Source organism: Sus scrofa, chromosome 4 (genome assembly GCF_054392235.1).
Source record: "Sus scrofa isolate SSC_HxYL_T2T_F1_AM1 chromosome 4, Sscrofa_HxYL_maternal_Yorkshire_Landrace_v2.0, whole genome shotgun sequence".
NCBI lineage: Eukaryota > Metazoa > Chordata > Mammalia > Artiodactyla > Suidae > Sus > Sus scrofa.
Window position 1 is genome coordinate 2,463,160 of NC_139386.1, and position 15,777 is coordinate 2,478,936.

At 64.5% G+C, this 15,777-nt stretch overlaps 1 protein-coding gene across 1 annotated transcript; it reads left to right on the forward strand.

The window, feature by feature from the left end:
* The first annotated feature begins 2,051 nt into the window (after nt 1-2,051).
* GPR20 (G protein-coupled receptor 20) lies at nt 2,052-15,571 on the forward strand. The gene is made up of 2 exons (XM_013996444.3): nt 2,052-2,114; nt 11,785-15,571. The coding sequence occupies exon 2, from the start codon at nt 11,811-11,813 to the stop codon at nt 12,867-12,869; it is 1,059 nt and encodes a 352-aa protein (XP_013851898.1). The 5' UTR covers nt 2,052-2,114; nt 11,785-11,810; the 3' UTR covers nt 12,870-15,571.
* The last annotated feature ends 206 nt before the right edge of the window (nt 15,572-15,777 follow it).

Consider the following 15,777-nt stretch of genomic DNA (forward strand, 5'->3'; position numbering starts at 1 on the left):
CCAGGGGCACCAAAATGAGGGGGCTGGTTGAGGTCTGGCACTGCAGGCACCAGGCCGGTGACAGGAGTGGCCTGGCAGTCGCGGAGTGTCCCCACCTGCCTCTGGGGGCCCTGGGCTTCGCTGTTGCTTTTGTGGTTTAGTCCCTCAGAACGGCAGGCCCTGCAGTGGCCCCGGGAGCGCTGAGTCCTAGAGATGCCATCGTGGAATCTCACAACACAGACACCGACAGAGACACAGAGGGAGGGCGGGGCTTCTGTGGCTTAGAGAGGGCTTCCCGACGGGTAGGGCTGCCCCACCCTAAACTGCTCACATCAGACCCAGAAAGGGTCTTGACCCTTGACTTGGCCAACATCTGACCTCTGACCCCAGACACAGACAGCCTGGCCTGGCCTGGCCCAGCTCGTGGGAGGCGACCAGGGTAAAATTGCTCCTATGCTCTTGTCTCTGCTGCGGGCCACAGGAGAGTCACCCCGAGCCTCGTGGGCTCCAGCACCCCCACCCCAGGACCCCTGGGAACTACGGAGAAGAACCCCAAGGGCAAGGAGCGCTCCCCCAGTGCAGGATGTCAGCCGTGTTCCCAAGAGCCTCTCTGAGGTCTCTGTGGGGACCAGCCCTCCTGTGCCAGGCTAAAGCCCGCAGCCCTCACAGTGGGCACCAGGCCTGGCCGTGCTGCCTGTGACTCAGCGGCCCATAGCCGTCTCCAGCTCATAAAATTTGGGCCTCCGTGTGGCTCAGCCCTCCTGCTCCCATCCTCCCCCCCAAACATCCTGGCCGCCTCCAGCACCCCGCACAGGAATAACACCGAATCCACACTGCTTCCCAGCCAGGGACAGTGACAGGGATGGGCCAGTGGCCCCCGCACCTCTCTGACCTCAGCTCCCCACCCCCGGAAAGTTACGACAATGTGCTAAGGAGATGATGCCAGCCTGAGGGGCTATGTCAGTGGGGGTCTGGCTGAGGGGGGCAGGCAGCTGGGACCACCCTCCCCCAGATTCTGCAAGGACTCCCCGCAGCCCCCGGGGTCAAGTTCCCTTTCTGCTCCCTGCCCACCCCAGCTTCCTGGCTCATCCCTGCCCCCGCTCCCACTCACAGGGACCCTGATTGGCTTTCCCATGCCCAAGGGCCCCCCTCCCTCTGCCCGTCCTGCTTCCTGTTACCTGGCTTTCTGGACCATGGCCCCCAGGCTGGCCAGGGCCCCCAGCAGCCCGCACCCTTGACCCCAAAACCCTGACCCCTGGGCTGGTCACAAGCCTCCACCCTGGCCAGGGTGTCTGTCTGGGGCGGGATGTCCCTCTCGGCCACCACTTCTAGAGCCGGCCTTGGCCGGTGTGGGTCACCACCCGCCGTCCTGCCCCACCCCCCGTCCCTTGTCACATCCAGGTCTTTCTCACGGGCCCGACCCCATGTGTCCCACAGAGCCACCACCACTCATAGAGGTTATGCCAGGTCACGTGTGGCACCAGGCTGGTGCCAGCGCCGCAAACACACTCAGGCCTGCGTGAAGCCACATCCGCCCCGGGGACACACAAAAGCCCAGACACTGCAGGCGCTGGGTCACAGTCATGAGCACACACAGGCCCCTCAGGGCCGGAACTGGCAGAGCTGGAAGCCGTGTGGGAACCCAGGCTGGCGAGGGGCAGCCAGGATGGCCAGAGGCAGCCCAGGGCCCTTGAACCCTCCCAGGCAGGGAATGAATCTGCGTGTGCCCCCACCTCCCACGCGTGAGTGCCAGCGAGCTCTCCCGGGCCCAGACAGCGCCCCCAACAGGATGCTGGGGGGACCGACAGCCCAGCCAGGGAGGGAGCCGCCCTCCCTCTCTTTCCCTCCCTGCTCCCGCTCCCAGGTGCCTCAGTTTCCTGGGTCTGGACTCGGCCGCCCTAGGCTCCCTCCCCCAGGGCCCTGGACCCAGGCTTCCCAGGGGGCCGGCGGGGGTGGGGCCGAGCCTGCCCCGCCCCCACCCCGCCCCCACCCTGCTGCCTTTGCCCAAAAGGAGCCCCGAGCACTGGCCTGACGTCAGGCCCCAGGAAGGCGCGGTCCGTCCAGCACGGCAGGAGTAAGTGGCCTGTGGAGCTGCGGCCGGAGGCGGCTCCTCTCCAGCCGCCGGGCGGGCGAAGGTGCGGTGAGCCCCCCTCCCTGAGACAGTCAGTGCCCACAACCTCGCTCCCCAGCCGGGCAGGCAGGGGCAGGGCGGAGAAAGGCCGGGGCACCGGAGAGCAGAACTCAGAGCCCCAGAGGGGCTTTGGGGTCCCACTCTGCAGCTGCAGGGAGCCAGTGCGCGGGGGTGAGGGGCGAGGTGGCTGCCGCTGCCCAGGCCCAGCGTGGGGAGGGGAGGGAGAGCTCCCAAGTGCCACTTGTGCTGCGGGGCTCCCAGTCCCCCTCCTCTGTCCTTCCTCCTTCCCTCCCGCGCTCTCACTGGTCACCCCTGGGTGCCTGGATGTCCCCATCTGTCAAGGCACTAGAGCTTCCCCAGAGGCCAGGCCGGGAAGGAGGCTGGGGGGCCCCAGAGGCATTGATGAGCTCTGGGACCTTGGCCACCCCACGCCCCCAGGCAGGGCAGGGCTGGGGGTTGAGGGACTTGTGGGGACAGGCTCCCGGTGGGGCACGGCTCCTGCCGTCCCACAGCCCAGGTCCTGCCCTTGCAGGGACAGAGAAACTGAAGCCCAGGGCGGCCGGCCCATGCAGCCCCCCGCGTGGACCTCGCAGCTGGCACTGCCCCGCCTGGCTCCTGCCGGCGGTCACTGCCCTGTGAGAAGGCAGCGGGAACAGGGTCCCGAGGGGGAGGGCCGGCTGGGAACTGGCCCGTAGCCAGGGCGCTGGGCAGGGCAGACAAGGAGCAGCTGTGCGTCCTGGGGCAGGACTGGGAACGGGAGGGACCGGAGGGACGGTGGCAAGAGCTCGCAGACCCCAGACAGGCGGCTGGCCCTACCCGTTGGCCTCCGTGTTCTTCTGCCAACATTTGGTCCGTCCAGCCAGAGGGTCACCCAGGGCGCCACCTTCCCTCATGGCTGTGTGGCCATGGACAAGTCACTGCCCCTCTCTGAGCCTCGGGAAAAGCAGAGTCTTCTGCTTCTATAGCCCGGGTATATGGGGGAGGGGGTTGGTGTATCCCAAGCGCCTGCTGGGAGCCTGTGGGCTGGTCTCACTTTCCTGGGGTGACCTGAGGTGACGAGGTGGGCCTCGGCATGCCCACCCTGCGGGTAAGGAAATAAGGCTTGAAGAGGCCAGAGGGCTTTCTTTGTTCACCAGCCAGTGGGTAGTGAGAGTGGAACGGAGGCGGAAGCCAATTCCAGGCTGGCGCTGGGACCCCAGCCCAGATCCTGGCCCTCACGGTGCTGCCAGTCCAGTCAGGGCAAAACGAGAAACGGGAAACAAATAAATATGAAGCTGGCGGGTGTGGGTGGGCTGCGAGCAAAGAAGCAGGTGGAAGGCCAAGCGGCGTGGGCAGCTGGGTGAGCCAGAGGGCCTCCCGGGATGCGGCCTGGGGGCAGAGAACACCAGGCAAATGCGGAGCCCGCTCTGCCCCGCCGCCCAGGCCGCCCCAGGCCTCTCACGGTGCCCCGAGCACAGAAGCCTCATGGCCTGGCATCCTCTAGCCCCCAGCAGCAACTCAAGGGCAGGCCTGGTACCCCCAAAGCACATGGTCCTCGCTGTTGCCCCCACCTTCCCACGGGGCGTGTGGCCTGAGGCAAGCTGCCAGCCCCCAGACCTCCGATTCCCAGGCCATGGTAAACTTCCAGCAGCGTGGGGCAGGCAGGAAGGTCCACAGGGCAGAGTTCAAATCCCAGCTCCTCCTCCCACCCGGATGGGTGACCCCAGACGGGCCACTTAACGTCCTGTACCTCAATTTCCTCATTGGAGATGTAGGACCAGCCACACCCCTGTGGGGGCATCTTGGGAGAAGTAGTGAGACCTGGCGGGGGTCATCTCAGAGACACCCATGAACTGTGGGACTGCAGCTCTCTCCCGGGGGAGGGTGTCCAGGGGCCCAGGAGGATGGCGGGGGTGAAACTTCAGCAGGTGCCACAGGCAGGAGGGCCACGTCCAAGTTCCAGGCTGAGGATGTGCGGGCGGAGGGACCAGGCAGAGGTCAGGCCCGTGCAGCCGCGGGACCCACCCCGCCGCCCCTGGGCCGGCCTGGGCAGTCAGGTGCAGCAGCAGCCGCAGCCACCAGAGCAAGGTGGGTGACCCGGGGCTGCCCGGTGGCTACACCCACAGGACCCCCAGGGGTGGCAGTCCCTGGCGCTGCCCCTCCTCAAGAAACTCGCTTTTCCATCAGAGACAGGATCTCAGCCAAGAGGTCTCGGATGGCAGAACGCGAGCCCAGGGCAGGCATGGTGGAGCCCAGGTGCCCAGAGCTCCGTCCACACCCACGAGAGACCCGTTTCCCTGAGGTGGGCGGAGGGAGCCCTGCCTGGCTGGGCTGGGGATCTTGATTCTGGTTGGCGCCACCTGGGACCTGCGGGGTGACCCAGGGCCAGTCCGGCCCCCCTGGAGGCCTCAGTAAGGGCCCAGACGTCCCTGGATGGAACAAGCAGAGACGCAGACTAGCCAAAAACAGCAGGCAATGTTCTAAAGCATATGCTATGAAACCAAGAATAATCAGGAAAATAAACAGGCTGATGGTTCCCCAATAATGGCTATTTCGGCCTCAGAAGCCTGTGAGGGTCACCCCATCAGGGGCACAGGCATTTCCAGGTACTCCGTGTGCCCAGAATCTGATTGTGCCCAAACCCCGGGTCCAGAGATGCTCACTCGACCCTGGACACCCAACCCCCCACCCCCAGCCTGGGCCAGGAGCCGGTGGACCTGAGTTTGATTCTCAGCTCCACCAATTTCACACTGTGTGGCCCGGGGCAGAGCGTCCTCAGCAGCACAGGTGAAGGGACTGAGGCTCTGAGATGAACCAAAACACCATTAATGAGCACAGGCGGCAGGGGGGTGACAGGGGCTGACAGACCCGACGTGCGGGGTGACTGGGGGGCTTCCTGGAGGAGGTGGTAACCCTGCTCAGCTGGGAAGATCGGTGGGTAGTGAGAGTGGAACTGAGGGTGGAAGCCAGTTCCAGGCTGGCGCTGGGACCCTAGGAGGGTGCCGGGGAGCCGGGCCGGGGGGCGCCGAACAGCTGGGTGAGAAACAGGCCTTGCCCTGCAGGCTCTGCTGGGCTCCACCAGAGAGAGAGAGGCGGGTGGCACTCTGTGTCTGGCTGTTCTGGGAGGCCCACCCGAGACGCTCGCAGTCTGATGGGGGAGGCACCGTGGGGTGGTCGTGGGCTGGCGGAAGCGCAGGATGCTGAGGGAGGAACAGCCAGGCAGGCACCGGGCCAGCCATGGAGGACAGAGATGGCTCCTGAGGAGCTGAGCGCAGGAAGAAGTCCTAAAAATGGGCCGGAATCCTGCAGGAGGGGGACAGGGAGAGGGAGCAGCTTGGGCGAAGACCCAGAGCTTGGAGGGTGCCTGGAGCGCCGTCATGCAGTTGGGGTGCAAGGATCCTGAAGAGAGGGCTCCCCCAGCTCTGCTCAGAGCCTCAGGCTTTTCCCAGGGGGGGGACCCCGGCCCAGCAGCCCCATCTCTGCAGGCTGGTGTGACCGCACCCCCCCAGCCTCCCCCGGGGGTCCCGGAGCTCTCCGTCTGCACACCTGGAGGGGTGGGGGAGAAGTGCCACCCTTGCCCTACAATGAGTGACAGCAGATCCTTCCCCTGTCCCCTCCCCCACCGCCCCACCTCTGGCCACACCTGCACCACGTGCTCTGTCACAGCTCAGGCCCACAGCAGTCCCCAAACCCACCTCACAAGCGAAGAGGCTGAGGCTCAGGGAAGACCCTTGCAGGGTCAGAACCCTCACTCCAAGGCCAGGCAGGGCGACCAGTGGCACACAATCTTTGGAGGGAAGCCCACAAGGTCACCCCAGCCAGAAGCCTGCCCCCCACCCCCACCCTGTGAGCCAGCTCTACTCCAGGCTCTTTGCACAGTGTGCGGGGCCATGTCAGGGCAGCAGTGGCCCCAGCATCTATGTTCCCCTGGCAGCTCACCCAGGCTTCCGTATCAGCTGAGTCCATCGCCTCCTCCAGGAAGCCTTCCCTGATCCCACCTCCCTGTGCTTCCCCCGTCACTGTGCCTAGCATCCAGCTAGGGGGGCCTCCTGTCCCACCTGGGAGACCCTGGATGGCAGAGCCATGGCCCCCAGTGCTCAGGTCCCATCGGGGAGCCATGGGTGAATAGAGGGATGGCAGGCAGGGGGTGTCGGGCCTGGGCCTGGGCTGGACCTGCCTTCTCAGCACGGGGCTCATCTCTCCCCTCCCTAGTCCTCAGCCTCCTCACCCGGAAATGGGAAGGGCTGGGCTTCCAAGGCTCTTGGGTAGAGGAGAGTGAAGCCCAGGCTTCTGTGAGGCAGGAGGCGCCCTAGACACCCGTGGAGAGTGCTCCTGGGGTGCTTTGAGGGGTCAGCCCGGGTCAGCTCAGCCTCACACAAGCCCAGGCCAGCTGCTGAAGCTCCCTGTCTCTGGGTCCTGCATCCTCATTCATAAAACGTGGATGAATGTTTTCCTCCCATGACAGGAGGAAGCCAAATGTCTCTCCCCAGGTCATTCTCACTGCAGGGAGGGGGAGGGGGCAGAGGAAGCAGGCATATCCACCAGAGGCGGGGGCTCTTGGCTCGGGGCAGAGAAAGCCGGCTTAGGCTACAGTATACGAAGCCCTTCCTTACTGTCAGAGAGTTTTGCAATGCACGGTGCTAACCCGATAGGTAGCAAGTTCCCCGTCCTCAGAGGAAGGCAAGCTGAGTTTTCCACATTCATTCTCTCGCCCCTTTGACATAAACTGAATGTGAGTGTACCGGCCTCCCCTGCAAAAATTTACCTGGACACGTGGCTAGGCAATGACAGAGCCACCAATGCTGTGAGGGCCCAGAAGTGGCAGCACATCTGCTTGAAGCAATCAGGGAGGGCTCTCTGAAAGAAGAGGCACATCTAAACTAAAGAAAGCTGACTGGTGAATAAGAAGGTATAGTCAGAATTATTTTAGTCACAAGGGACAGAAACTCCACTCAAAGTAACTTTACCTAAGAGAGAGATAACCAACAAGTCCCAGACTATTGGCTTCAGGCAGGGCTGGATCCAGGTGCTTGAACTATCCCAGGAGGTCTTAGTCTCTCCTCCTGGTGGGGTTCTTCTAGAGGAATATGACCATCAGCAGCTCGAGTCACATCTGACCAGCCTGGCAACCCCGGGGAAGAGAGCTGCCAGCCAAAGCCCCAGGGCTGGTAGTGATTGGCCAGGCTGGGGTCATGAAGCCACCTGTGACCAATCACTGTAGCCTGGGGGAGGCTGTCACCAGGGGTAGCCTGGGGTTGGGAGTTGCAGGAACCCAAACCTGAGACTAGGAGTTGGGCGGAGCCAAGCCACCAAAGGACTTTATCGCACCAACAGTGGGGGTGCAGGGGCTTCCTGCCTGGAGGTCCCCAGGGCTCCTCCTGTCCTGGGAAGAACTCAGCCTGTGTCCCCACCCCAGACCCCAGAGACCCCAGCCCTCCCTCCCCATCCCTCGGCCCTGCTCCCGGAAAGGGCTCTCAAGAGCAGTCGTGCGGGTTTGTGTCAGAAGGTACAGAGACAGGGGCAGCAGAGATGTTCTGGAAGATGCAGGCGTTCGAGCCTCGGAGCACTTCAGGGCCAAGTGCAACTCAGAGCACCTGCCCTTTGCGGACATGGGGAGACCGAGGCCTGGGCGGCCTGGGCAGTGGAGGAGCTCCTGACATCCCTCCCAAGAGGGCAGGAGGAGAAAGAGGAAGAAAAAGATGCAGGGAGAGGGAACCCCCAGAGCCAGAAACCAGTGGGGGAGAGAAGGGGCTGGTGGGGGCTGACGGGGCGCACAGCCCTGGGCTCCGCCCCTCCCTCCCGCACAGCTGCTCGGTCCATGCGGGACCAGGACTCACCTGCAAGGCCATGGGCCAGGCCCACCTGCCTGCCCTGCTGCCCTCCTGCTGTGCTCCAAAGGGGCCCCCTCGACCTAACCTCACCTTGGCTTGTAATCGGCCCGTCTCCCATCCCCCACCAGCCGAAACCCTCTCAGTTCCTTTCCAGTGCCACCTACCTCTTGATGTGTTGGTCCAACCTCAGAAGTGGATTCCAATTCTGCCCACTTTCCAGACGAGGAAACTGAGGCTCAGGGACTTTGAGGTCACACCCTGTTCTGAGATGGAACCAGGTTTTGGATGGGGCACCCAGGGTAGAGCCGGGCCTCTGGATGGTGACACGCCAGGCCCCTCACCCCACTGTGTGTCTGCTCCACTGACCGACCCTGAGCCCGGAGAGCAGGTCCGCAGCCCCGAGTGTGTGCCAGGGTGGTGGGCAGTGCCAGGCTGGTAGACAGGGCGAAGGGGACAGTTGCCCTGGCCCGGTTTCTGGGCCTTGAGCCCCGCACGGTGTAGCACTTCCAGGTGGTGGCCCCTGCCCCCTGGGCTCCGGCCAGCAGGCCTGGGCTGCAGGGTCCACTGTTCCTCACTGGAACCAGAGCCAGGCCTCCCCCCTCAGGCTGTGGAAAGCACTAGTGACCCCACTGAACAGACAAGGCAAGCAAGGCTCACTCGCTAGCCAAGGTCCAGGGGCCAGGGAGTGGCAGAGCCGGGCAGGAACCTAGGTCTCTGGGATTCTGCGTGCTCGCCACGTGGGACGTGTCTGAGGGCCAGCTCTGTGCCTCCCCGCTCAGACTGGCTATGAGGGCCGGGGTCCTGTGGTCCCCACCAAGGGACAGAACCTTCTCTCCTTTGCTCTCATTCCAGGCCACATCTCCAGGCAGAGCAGGGGCAGGCACGTGGGGAGGGCCACTTGCCCAGGTCCCCGCCCTCCCTCAGGACAGATACCCTGGCTGTGGGCTCCCACCAGGCAGACCGGGGTTCGCGTCCTGGCTCTCCCTCCCCGAGTGTCCCAGAAGCTGCAGAAAGAAAGCACTGCTGTTCCCTCACTTCGCAGGCGGGGAGGTGCGGGCTCACAGGGGCGGACCCACACCCGACGTGACTGGTGGTGAGTGGGGCTGCCCCCGGCCCACACCGCCACTGGCCGCTGTTACTATTCAAACACTCCTCACCATGGCCACCACCCTGCTGCCACCTGCTGTGACATCCGACAGCGCCCCGAGCCCCATCTTCCCACGGGAGCGGCAGCCAGGGTGTGGGGCCTGGTGTAGACAGGGTTGCGGGAGAGCAAGCAGGAGCATGGGGGTGCGCAGGGCTGGCGCTGAGGGCATGGAAGGGGGGCCACTCTGCTTGGGGGTCTGGGTGCAGGGGGAGGATACACGCTTGACCAAAGCAGATTCGGGGGGTAGGGGACCCGTCTCATGGAACATCAAGGATGCAGTGGAGACCGATGGGGAAGTGAGGCCCAGAGTGGGAGTGTCTCTCGGAGGCCGTGGGGAGCTGCTCAGCCCAGACACCTCCAGCCCAGCGCCTTCCCTGCCCCGAGGGGGCGGGGGCCCTGGACAGTGGGTTCCCGAGGCCGTAGAGAGGCCCACCTGCCCTGGCCGAGTGCAGGGTCCAGGGACTCTCACCATCTGAAATCCTCATCTTTCAAAACAAGGGATGGTGACCAGATGCCCAGAGAGTGGTCCCCGAGCCGTTAGACCAGCGCATCAGCAATGCGCGGGGGGGCTGGGGTGCTGTGCGGGCGTCTCACACGCAGACAACCAGGCTCAGCTGAGAGCAAAGGGCAGGAGACGGTGGTGGAGGGCATCAGGGGTGAGGGCCAGGGTGGGGCCGAGGTGACCGCAGGGTCCATGGAGTTTCCGGGGGAGCTCAGTGTGTGAGCGGGGTTGGCGCCCAGGCTGACAGCAGGAGCTGAGAATCAGCGTGGGCGGCTGGCGCCCTGTCCTCACCTGGCTGGCCTCGGGGGCGTCCCACCCAGCCCCCTGCTCTGGGGCCCCAAGCCCACAAGCCTGGCCCGCACCCCCGAGCTCCTTTAGCCGGTTGCCGGCCAGCGTGCGAGCCTGTCCCTGGAGAGTTTTCTGGGAGGGCAGGGTCCCCGGGCCGGCGTCATCCTGGGACTCTCTCCCGGAAGAAACATTCAGGGATGTTTATCAACATCTGTCTGTGACACGGATTCAGACCTCGGCAGACACACTGGGAAGCCCAAAAGCACGTGGAAGGAAATTCAAAGACCTGTGGGCCGAGGGTCCGGGCCAGCTCCCCAGTCCCTGGGCCCTTCCTCTCGGGGTGTTTTCCATGGCAGTGGAGGGGCACGGGGAGCCATCTCCCCCTTCCGGGGGGGGGCCTTCTGCCAGAGGATGAAGCCCGCAGCCCCACGGCCCAGCCTCACCACCCACCTCGCTGCACCCTCATGCTCACGGGAAGTTCTCCCTGCCCTGGCATCCTGTCCCTCCGGCTCGCCGACTCCCTGAGCTGCCATTCGACAGAAACATCCACGGACCCCGTGTCTTAGGGGCTGGGCATACAGGGCAGAGGGCCAGCCCTCCCGGAGGACCCCGAGAGCTGAGCCTGGGCCAGGCCTCCCTCCAGGCCAAGTTGGGACCTGAGCCTCAGCTGGCAGGGGCTCCCCTGCGGTGCCTACCCTCGCCAGGCTGGGCATTCGGTCCCCAGGTCCCCAGGTCCCCAGTCCCCCAGAGGGCAGGACAGCCACCAGGTGGAAGCTGCCAGAAGGAGCCTGTTGCCTGAGGCTGAGCAGTAGCCAGCCGGGGGGTAGTGGGCAGCGCCTGGCCGGTTCACAGCCAGAAGGCTGCAGGTGGGGGAGGGCACACCCTGCCGCCTGGGTGACCCACGTGCCAGCCCTTCTCCCTGCTTCCCCACAAGCCTTCTCCTTTCTCCCGAAAAAGCCAGAAATGCCCTTATTAGGAGGATCAGCCTGGCCCAGGATGGGGTGGGAGCCTGTTAACCCTTCATTTATAAACAAAAGGATAAATCTCAGCAAGTTCAACAGCCCGGCGGCGGGAACTTAAACAGAGTGGGCGGCCCTGGCCCAGTCCCCCCACCCTCCACCCCCACCGCTGTGCCGGGGCCCACCAGAGCTGGACCAGGCAGGGAGCACAGCGCCTGTTTAACTCACACCCGCTCTGCTGCTGCTGCTGCTGCGACCTGGCTCCAGGCTCGAGCCCCAGCGAGCCCCCGGTCGTGGGCCTCCAAGATAGCAGGGTGGCTGCCTGTCAGGACAGAGGAGAAACCGGGGTGGCCAGGGGGCTGGCTCACCGCGCCCCATTCTAGCCTCCTGGGCAAGGTCCCTTATAAGGACCCTTGCCTGGGGCACTGACCTCGTGCCACCCTTGGAGGAGGTGAGAACAGGCGGGCAACCTGGAGGACAGGGGCCTCGGGCTGGGGTAACCGTGGGCCTGGCTCGGTCCAAAGAGAACTGTGGCTTATCTGGCAGCAAGTAACAGTGCGCTGAGCCCCGCGGTGCTTAGTTAATCCTCCCAGCAGCTCTGCAGTCCCGGTGGTATAGGTTAGGACATGAGGCACAGAGAGGTTTAGCAACTTACCTGAGGTGGCACAGCGAGGGAGGGAGGAACTGGGCTTGGAGCCCGGGCTGAACCCCACTCTCTTGCCCATCATCTTACCTGTGCCATGCCGGTCACCCTGCCTTCCTCGGTCCTGGTGATGTCTTACAAGGCTCTTCACCTCCCGCTACGGGAGGAGTAGGCTCAGAGCCCTAGCGTGCTGCCAAACTCCACGCCGGCAGGCGCCAGGGCCGGGCCAAGCAGAGGTACCAAGGTGGGAATATGGGGGTGCTCCGTGGGCAGGTGAGCCAGGTGGGATCCAGCCTCCAGGGTCACCCCATCTCCTTCCTTCCAGGCCCCGGGCTCGCGCTGGCCGCCATCATGCCCTCTACATCTCCTGCCCCCAACGCCACGGCGCCGGCGGCGTGGACCAACATCAGCATGCCGGAGATGCCGCTGTTCCACCGGTTTGCCCTGCTGGACGAGGAGCTGTACGCTGCCTTCCCGGGCCTGTGGCTGGCGCTGATGGCCGTGCATGGCGTGATCTTCCTGGCGGGGCTGGTGCTCAACGGGCTGGCGCTGTATGTCTTCGGCTGCCGCACCCGGGCCAAGACGCCGTCGGTCATTTATACCATCAACCTGGTGGTGACCGACCTGCTGGTGGGCCTGTCCCTGCCCACACGCTTCGCTGTCTTCTACGGCGCCCGCGGCTGCCCCAGCTGTGCCCTCCCGCACGTCTTTGGCTACTTCCTCAACATGCACTGCTCCATCCTCTTCCTCACCTGCATCTGCGTGGACCGCTACCTGGCCATCGTGCAGCCGGATGGGTCCCGCCGCTGGCGCCAGCCTGCCTGCGCCAGAGCCGTGTGCGCCTGCGTGTGGCTGGCCGCCGGCGCCGTGACCCTGTCCGTGCTGGGCGTGACGGCCACCGGCGGGCCCTGCTGCCGTGTCTTCGCGCTGACCGTCCTGGAGTTCCTGCTGCCCCTGCTGGTCATCAGCATCTTCACGGGCCGCATCATGTGTGCGCTGTCGCGGCCAGGCCTGCTGCGCCAGGGCCGCCAGCGCCGCGTGCGGGCCATGCAGCTGCTGCTCACCGTGCTCGTCATCTTCCTGGTCTGCTTCACGCCCTTCCACGCCCGCCAGGTGGCCGTGGCCCTGTGGCCCGACGCGCCGCCCCGCGCCAGCCTCGTGGCCTACCACGTGGCCGTGACCCTCAGCAGCCTCAACAGCTGCATGGACCCCATCGTCTACTGCTTTGTCACCAGCAGCTTCCAGGCCACTGTCCGCAGCCTCTTCCGCCGGCACGGAGTGGAGTATGAGCCCAACAGCTGCGACGCGGTCAGCACGCTCCAGAGCGCCAAGGGCCCAGGCCACCGTCACATCCTCAGCACCAGACCTCAAGCCCCCTCGCGGGCCCTGGCTAATGGGCCTGAGGCTTAGTCCGCAGGACTCTGCAAGGGGACCAAAGGTCAAGACTGGGCTGGGCGTGCCAGGTCAGGGACAGAGCGGACACCTGCTCCACCCGGGTGGCACGTCAGGTTCACCTTGATCGATGGGTGATGGCTTCCCAGTGCACTGCAGGAAGGAAGAGTCTGAGGCCCCTGTGCTATGATTGATTAGCAATGTCTGCCATGGGCACTCGAGAGGGTGTGGTGGTCTGAATGCTGACTCGTTGACATCCCTAGGGTATGTGCTGTGTCCCTGGAAAGCTCAGAGGGGGTAGCCAGGAGCTGCTTCTCACTTGGGCCATTCTCCCCACCCAGCAGGGGCTCCTGAGAACAGAGACAAGGGTGTTTTAGGTTCTGGGAGTTTCGAAGAGGGTCAGAAAGGTAACTGAAGAGGCCCCCTCCCCACAGAGAGAGAAGAACAAGACCAGAAAGCAAGTCCAAGGACACGAATGTCGCCTGAGGTGTTCACGATTGCAGGACCCCCACCTGAGGAGCCACGGATCACACGGAAAGCAGGCGGGACACCATGGGATGCTGGGTCGTGAGCACCGGGGCTTCTGGGCTGACACTTGAAGCAGAAGCCACTCTACAGAGGAGAGACGATTTTCTGCCCATACGCCGTGTAGGAGGGTCTAAGTGGCACGTCCGGGGCCCAAGTCAGAATCAAAACCCAGCCCCATCTCCTCCAACGCCCCCATGCCTGCCCCATGGAGACCGCTCAAATCTTCCCAAAGCCCCCAGCCCAGCAACTGTCTCAGAAGACCCTGCCCACTGCCCCAGAAGCACGGTAGGGCTTGTGGCCCCATCCTGTGAATGAGCAACCAGGGGCAAAGACAGCGACAGGAACCCAGGCCTGCCGGGGTCCCCACACAGAGGCCTTTCCTCCCTCTCGCCTGGCCCGTCACGCTCCCTGCCTTTCCCAGGAAGGGAGCATCTCTCTGGCCTCTGGTCGCCTCCTCTGAGCTGGACTCGGGGATTGCCTCCATGTGTCTTCTGCTGAACATCCAAGCTCCCACGAGCCCTTCCTAGTCTGCAGTGGCAGGGGCGGGGGGCAACTGTCACGGGAGAGGAGCTCTGGGCCTCCCAGGCACCTCCAGCCACCAGGCTCCAGCTCACACGTGGCCACCACCACTGAAACAGGTGAGATGGACTCTGAGCCCTAGGCTTGTCTTTTGTCTCCCGAGAGCTGTCCTACACACTCGGTGGCTGCAGGAAGAGAGCCCTGGCCCCTGACCAAGCTCAGGGTCCTGAGGTGAGGCCTGATGGGGGGCGGAAAGGCCATTTATATTCCCATATTACAGATGGGGAGTCTGAGGCTCAGAGAGGCAAGGGACCTTGCCAGGGCCGTAGAGTGAGAACCTGGGTGCTGTAAGGCCAGTATGTCTGCTGGAGCCCCGTGGCAAGGTCAGCTCCTCTGGCCCCAGGACCTTGTGGGGTGGCCAGGGTGGGGGGTGCTGGAGCCCAGTGGAGTCCAAGTCTTGCTCAGTGGGGTGGTGGTGGAGCTGGGCCCCCAGCACAAAGCTGCTTCCTGGCCCGGATGCTCGAGAAGCGAGGGTTGTGGCTGTCAGCATTAGGACCGCCATCCTTGGCCCTGACTGGGCACCGGGCTCCGTATCCAGCCTCCCCCATCTCCCAGCTCAGGAAGGGGCCTGGCTCTTGGGAAAGGAGGGCCCGGGCACGGAGCAGGCTGACGCTGGCCCCAGGGGGTGGCACTAATGGTGGGTGTTCAGGCAAGGAGTCTCCAACAGAGCTTCGTCTCTTCCTGGCCTGCAAGCTGGCACCTGGGCAGTCACACCGCAGAGGGGGGCAGGCCACTGTCAGGTGTTTGCCCCAGCCTAGCACCACCTGTGGACTTGCCTCCAGGGTCAGCGGCCCTGGTCCCAACCCAAGCTCTCACTCTAATTCCTACTAAAGAGTGAGTGGCTGACACTAGCTGACTGCTGTGCTTGGGGGTGGAGGGCTTGCAGTTCTTCTGGAACAATCCCTTCCCCTGGGAGAAGGGAGTCTCCAAGGGAGGCGAGCCAGTGTGGGTCTGACCAGGCACCTGCTGGGCCCCACGACTCTGCAGCCCTGCTTCACTCCGTTGCCTCATTCACCCCCACCGTCTCCGGAGGTGAGGGTCCATGGGCCAGCCCCAGGGGGGCCTGTGCCCTCTCCCCTTGTCCGCATGTGCAAAACCACCGTCTATCCTTGGGGGGGAAAGACGCCAGGGCCCAGGGGAGGCCCCCACCACCCCAGCTTGAGCGGGGTGGCCTCACACCTGCCAGAGCTGTCGATGGAGCCCACGCAGAACCCTCGCCAACTGGGCCTCCGTTCCCCACCCTCCACTCCTCACCCTCTTCCTGGCCTTGCAGCTGGTGGGCGGGGGCTGGGGGCATGCGATGCACCCACGTGACCTTGCCTGGCCCCCCCACCCCCTCAGACACTGGCCCCTGACCACTGACTCCCTCGCACTCCTCTCCTCCGTGGGGCCCCAGGCCCAGGAACCCCCAGAGTCCGGGCTGGGACTGTCCTTGGCTGTTCGGGGCCAGGGTGTGAGGTCTCTGCGTCCCCCTCCACGCGGCCTTCCCTCCCAGACTTTTGAAAAATCCAAGCAACGTGTGATGGCGTGTGTATTTATATCTGATGTAAACACTCTTCTTAACGAGGAGTCCTGGTCCTGAATTAAACCTGTTTACTCTCTTGTGCCCTCAATTCAGCACCCTGGTGGATGGGCGGGGCTTGCCGTGGGGCACCGAGCCAAGGGGGGGTCCTGCTCAAGCCCCGACTCCCCTCACTGTCCTGTGGAAGGCGTGGGGGCCTCCACAGGGTGGGATGTGGTGTTGGGTCCGAGGTTTCGTCATCGCTGCTGAAGGCAGGGGTAGGGCCCCTGCAGGGGCTGGTTGGAGGGATGCGGGAGT

Bases quoted from the DNA above. Each gene is read 5' to 3' on its own strand.
- GPR20 (XM_013996444.3), top strand. From the start codon at position 11,811: ATGCCCTCTACATCTCCTGCCCCCAACGCCACGGCGCCGGCGGCGTGG.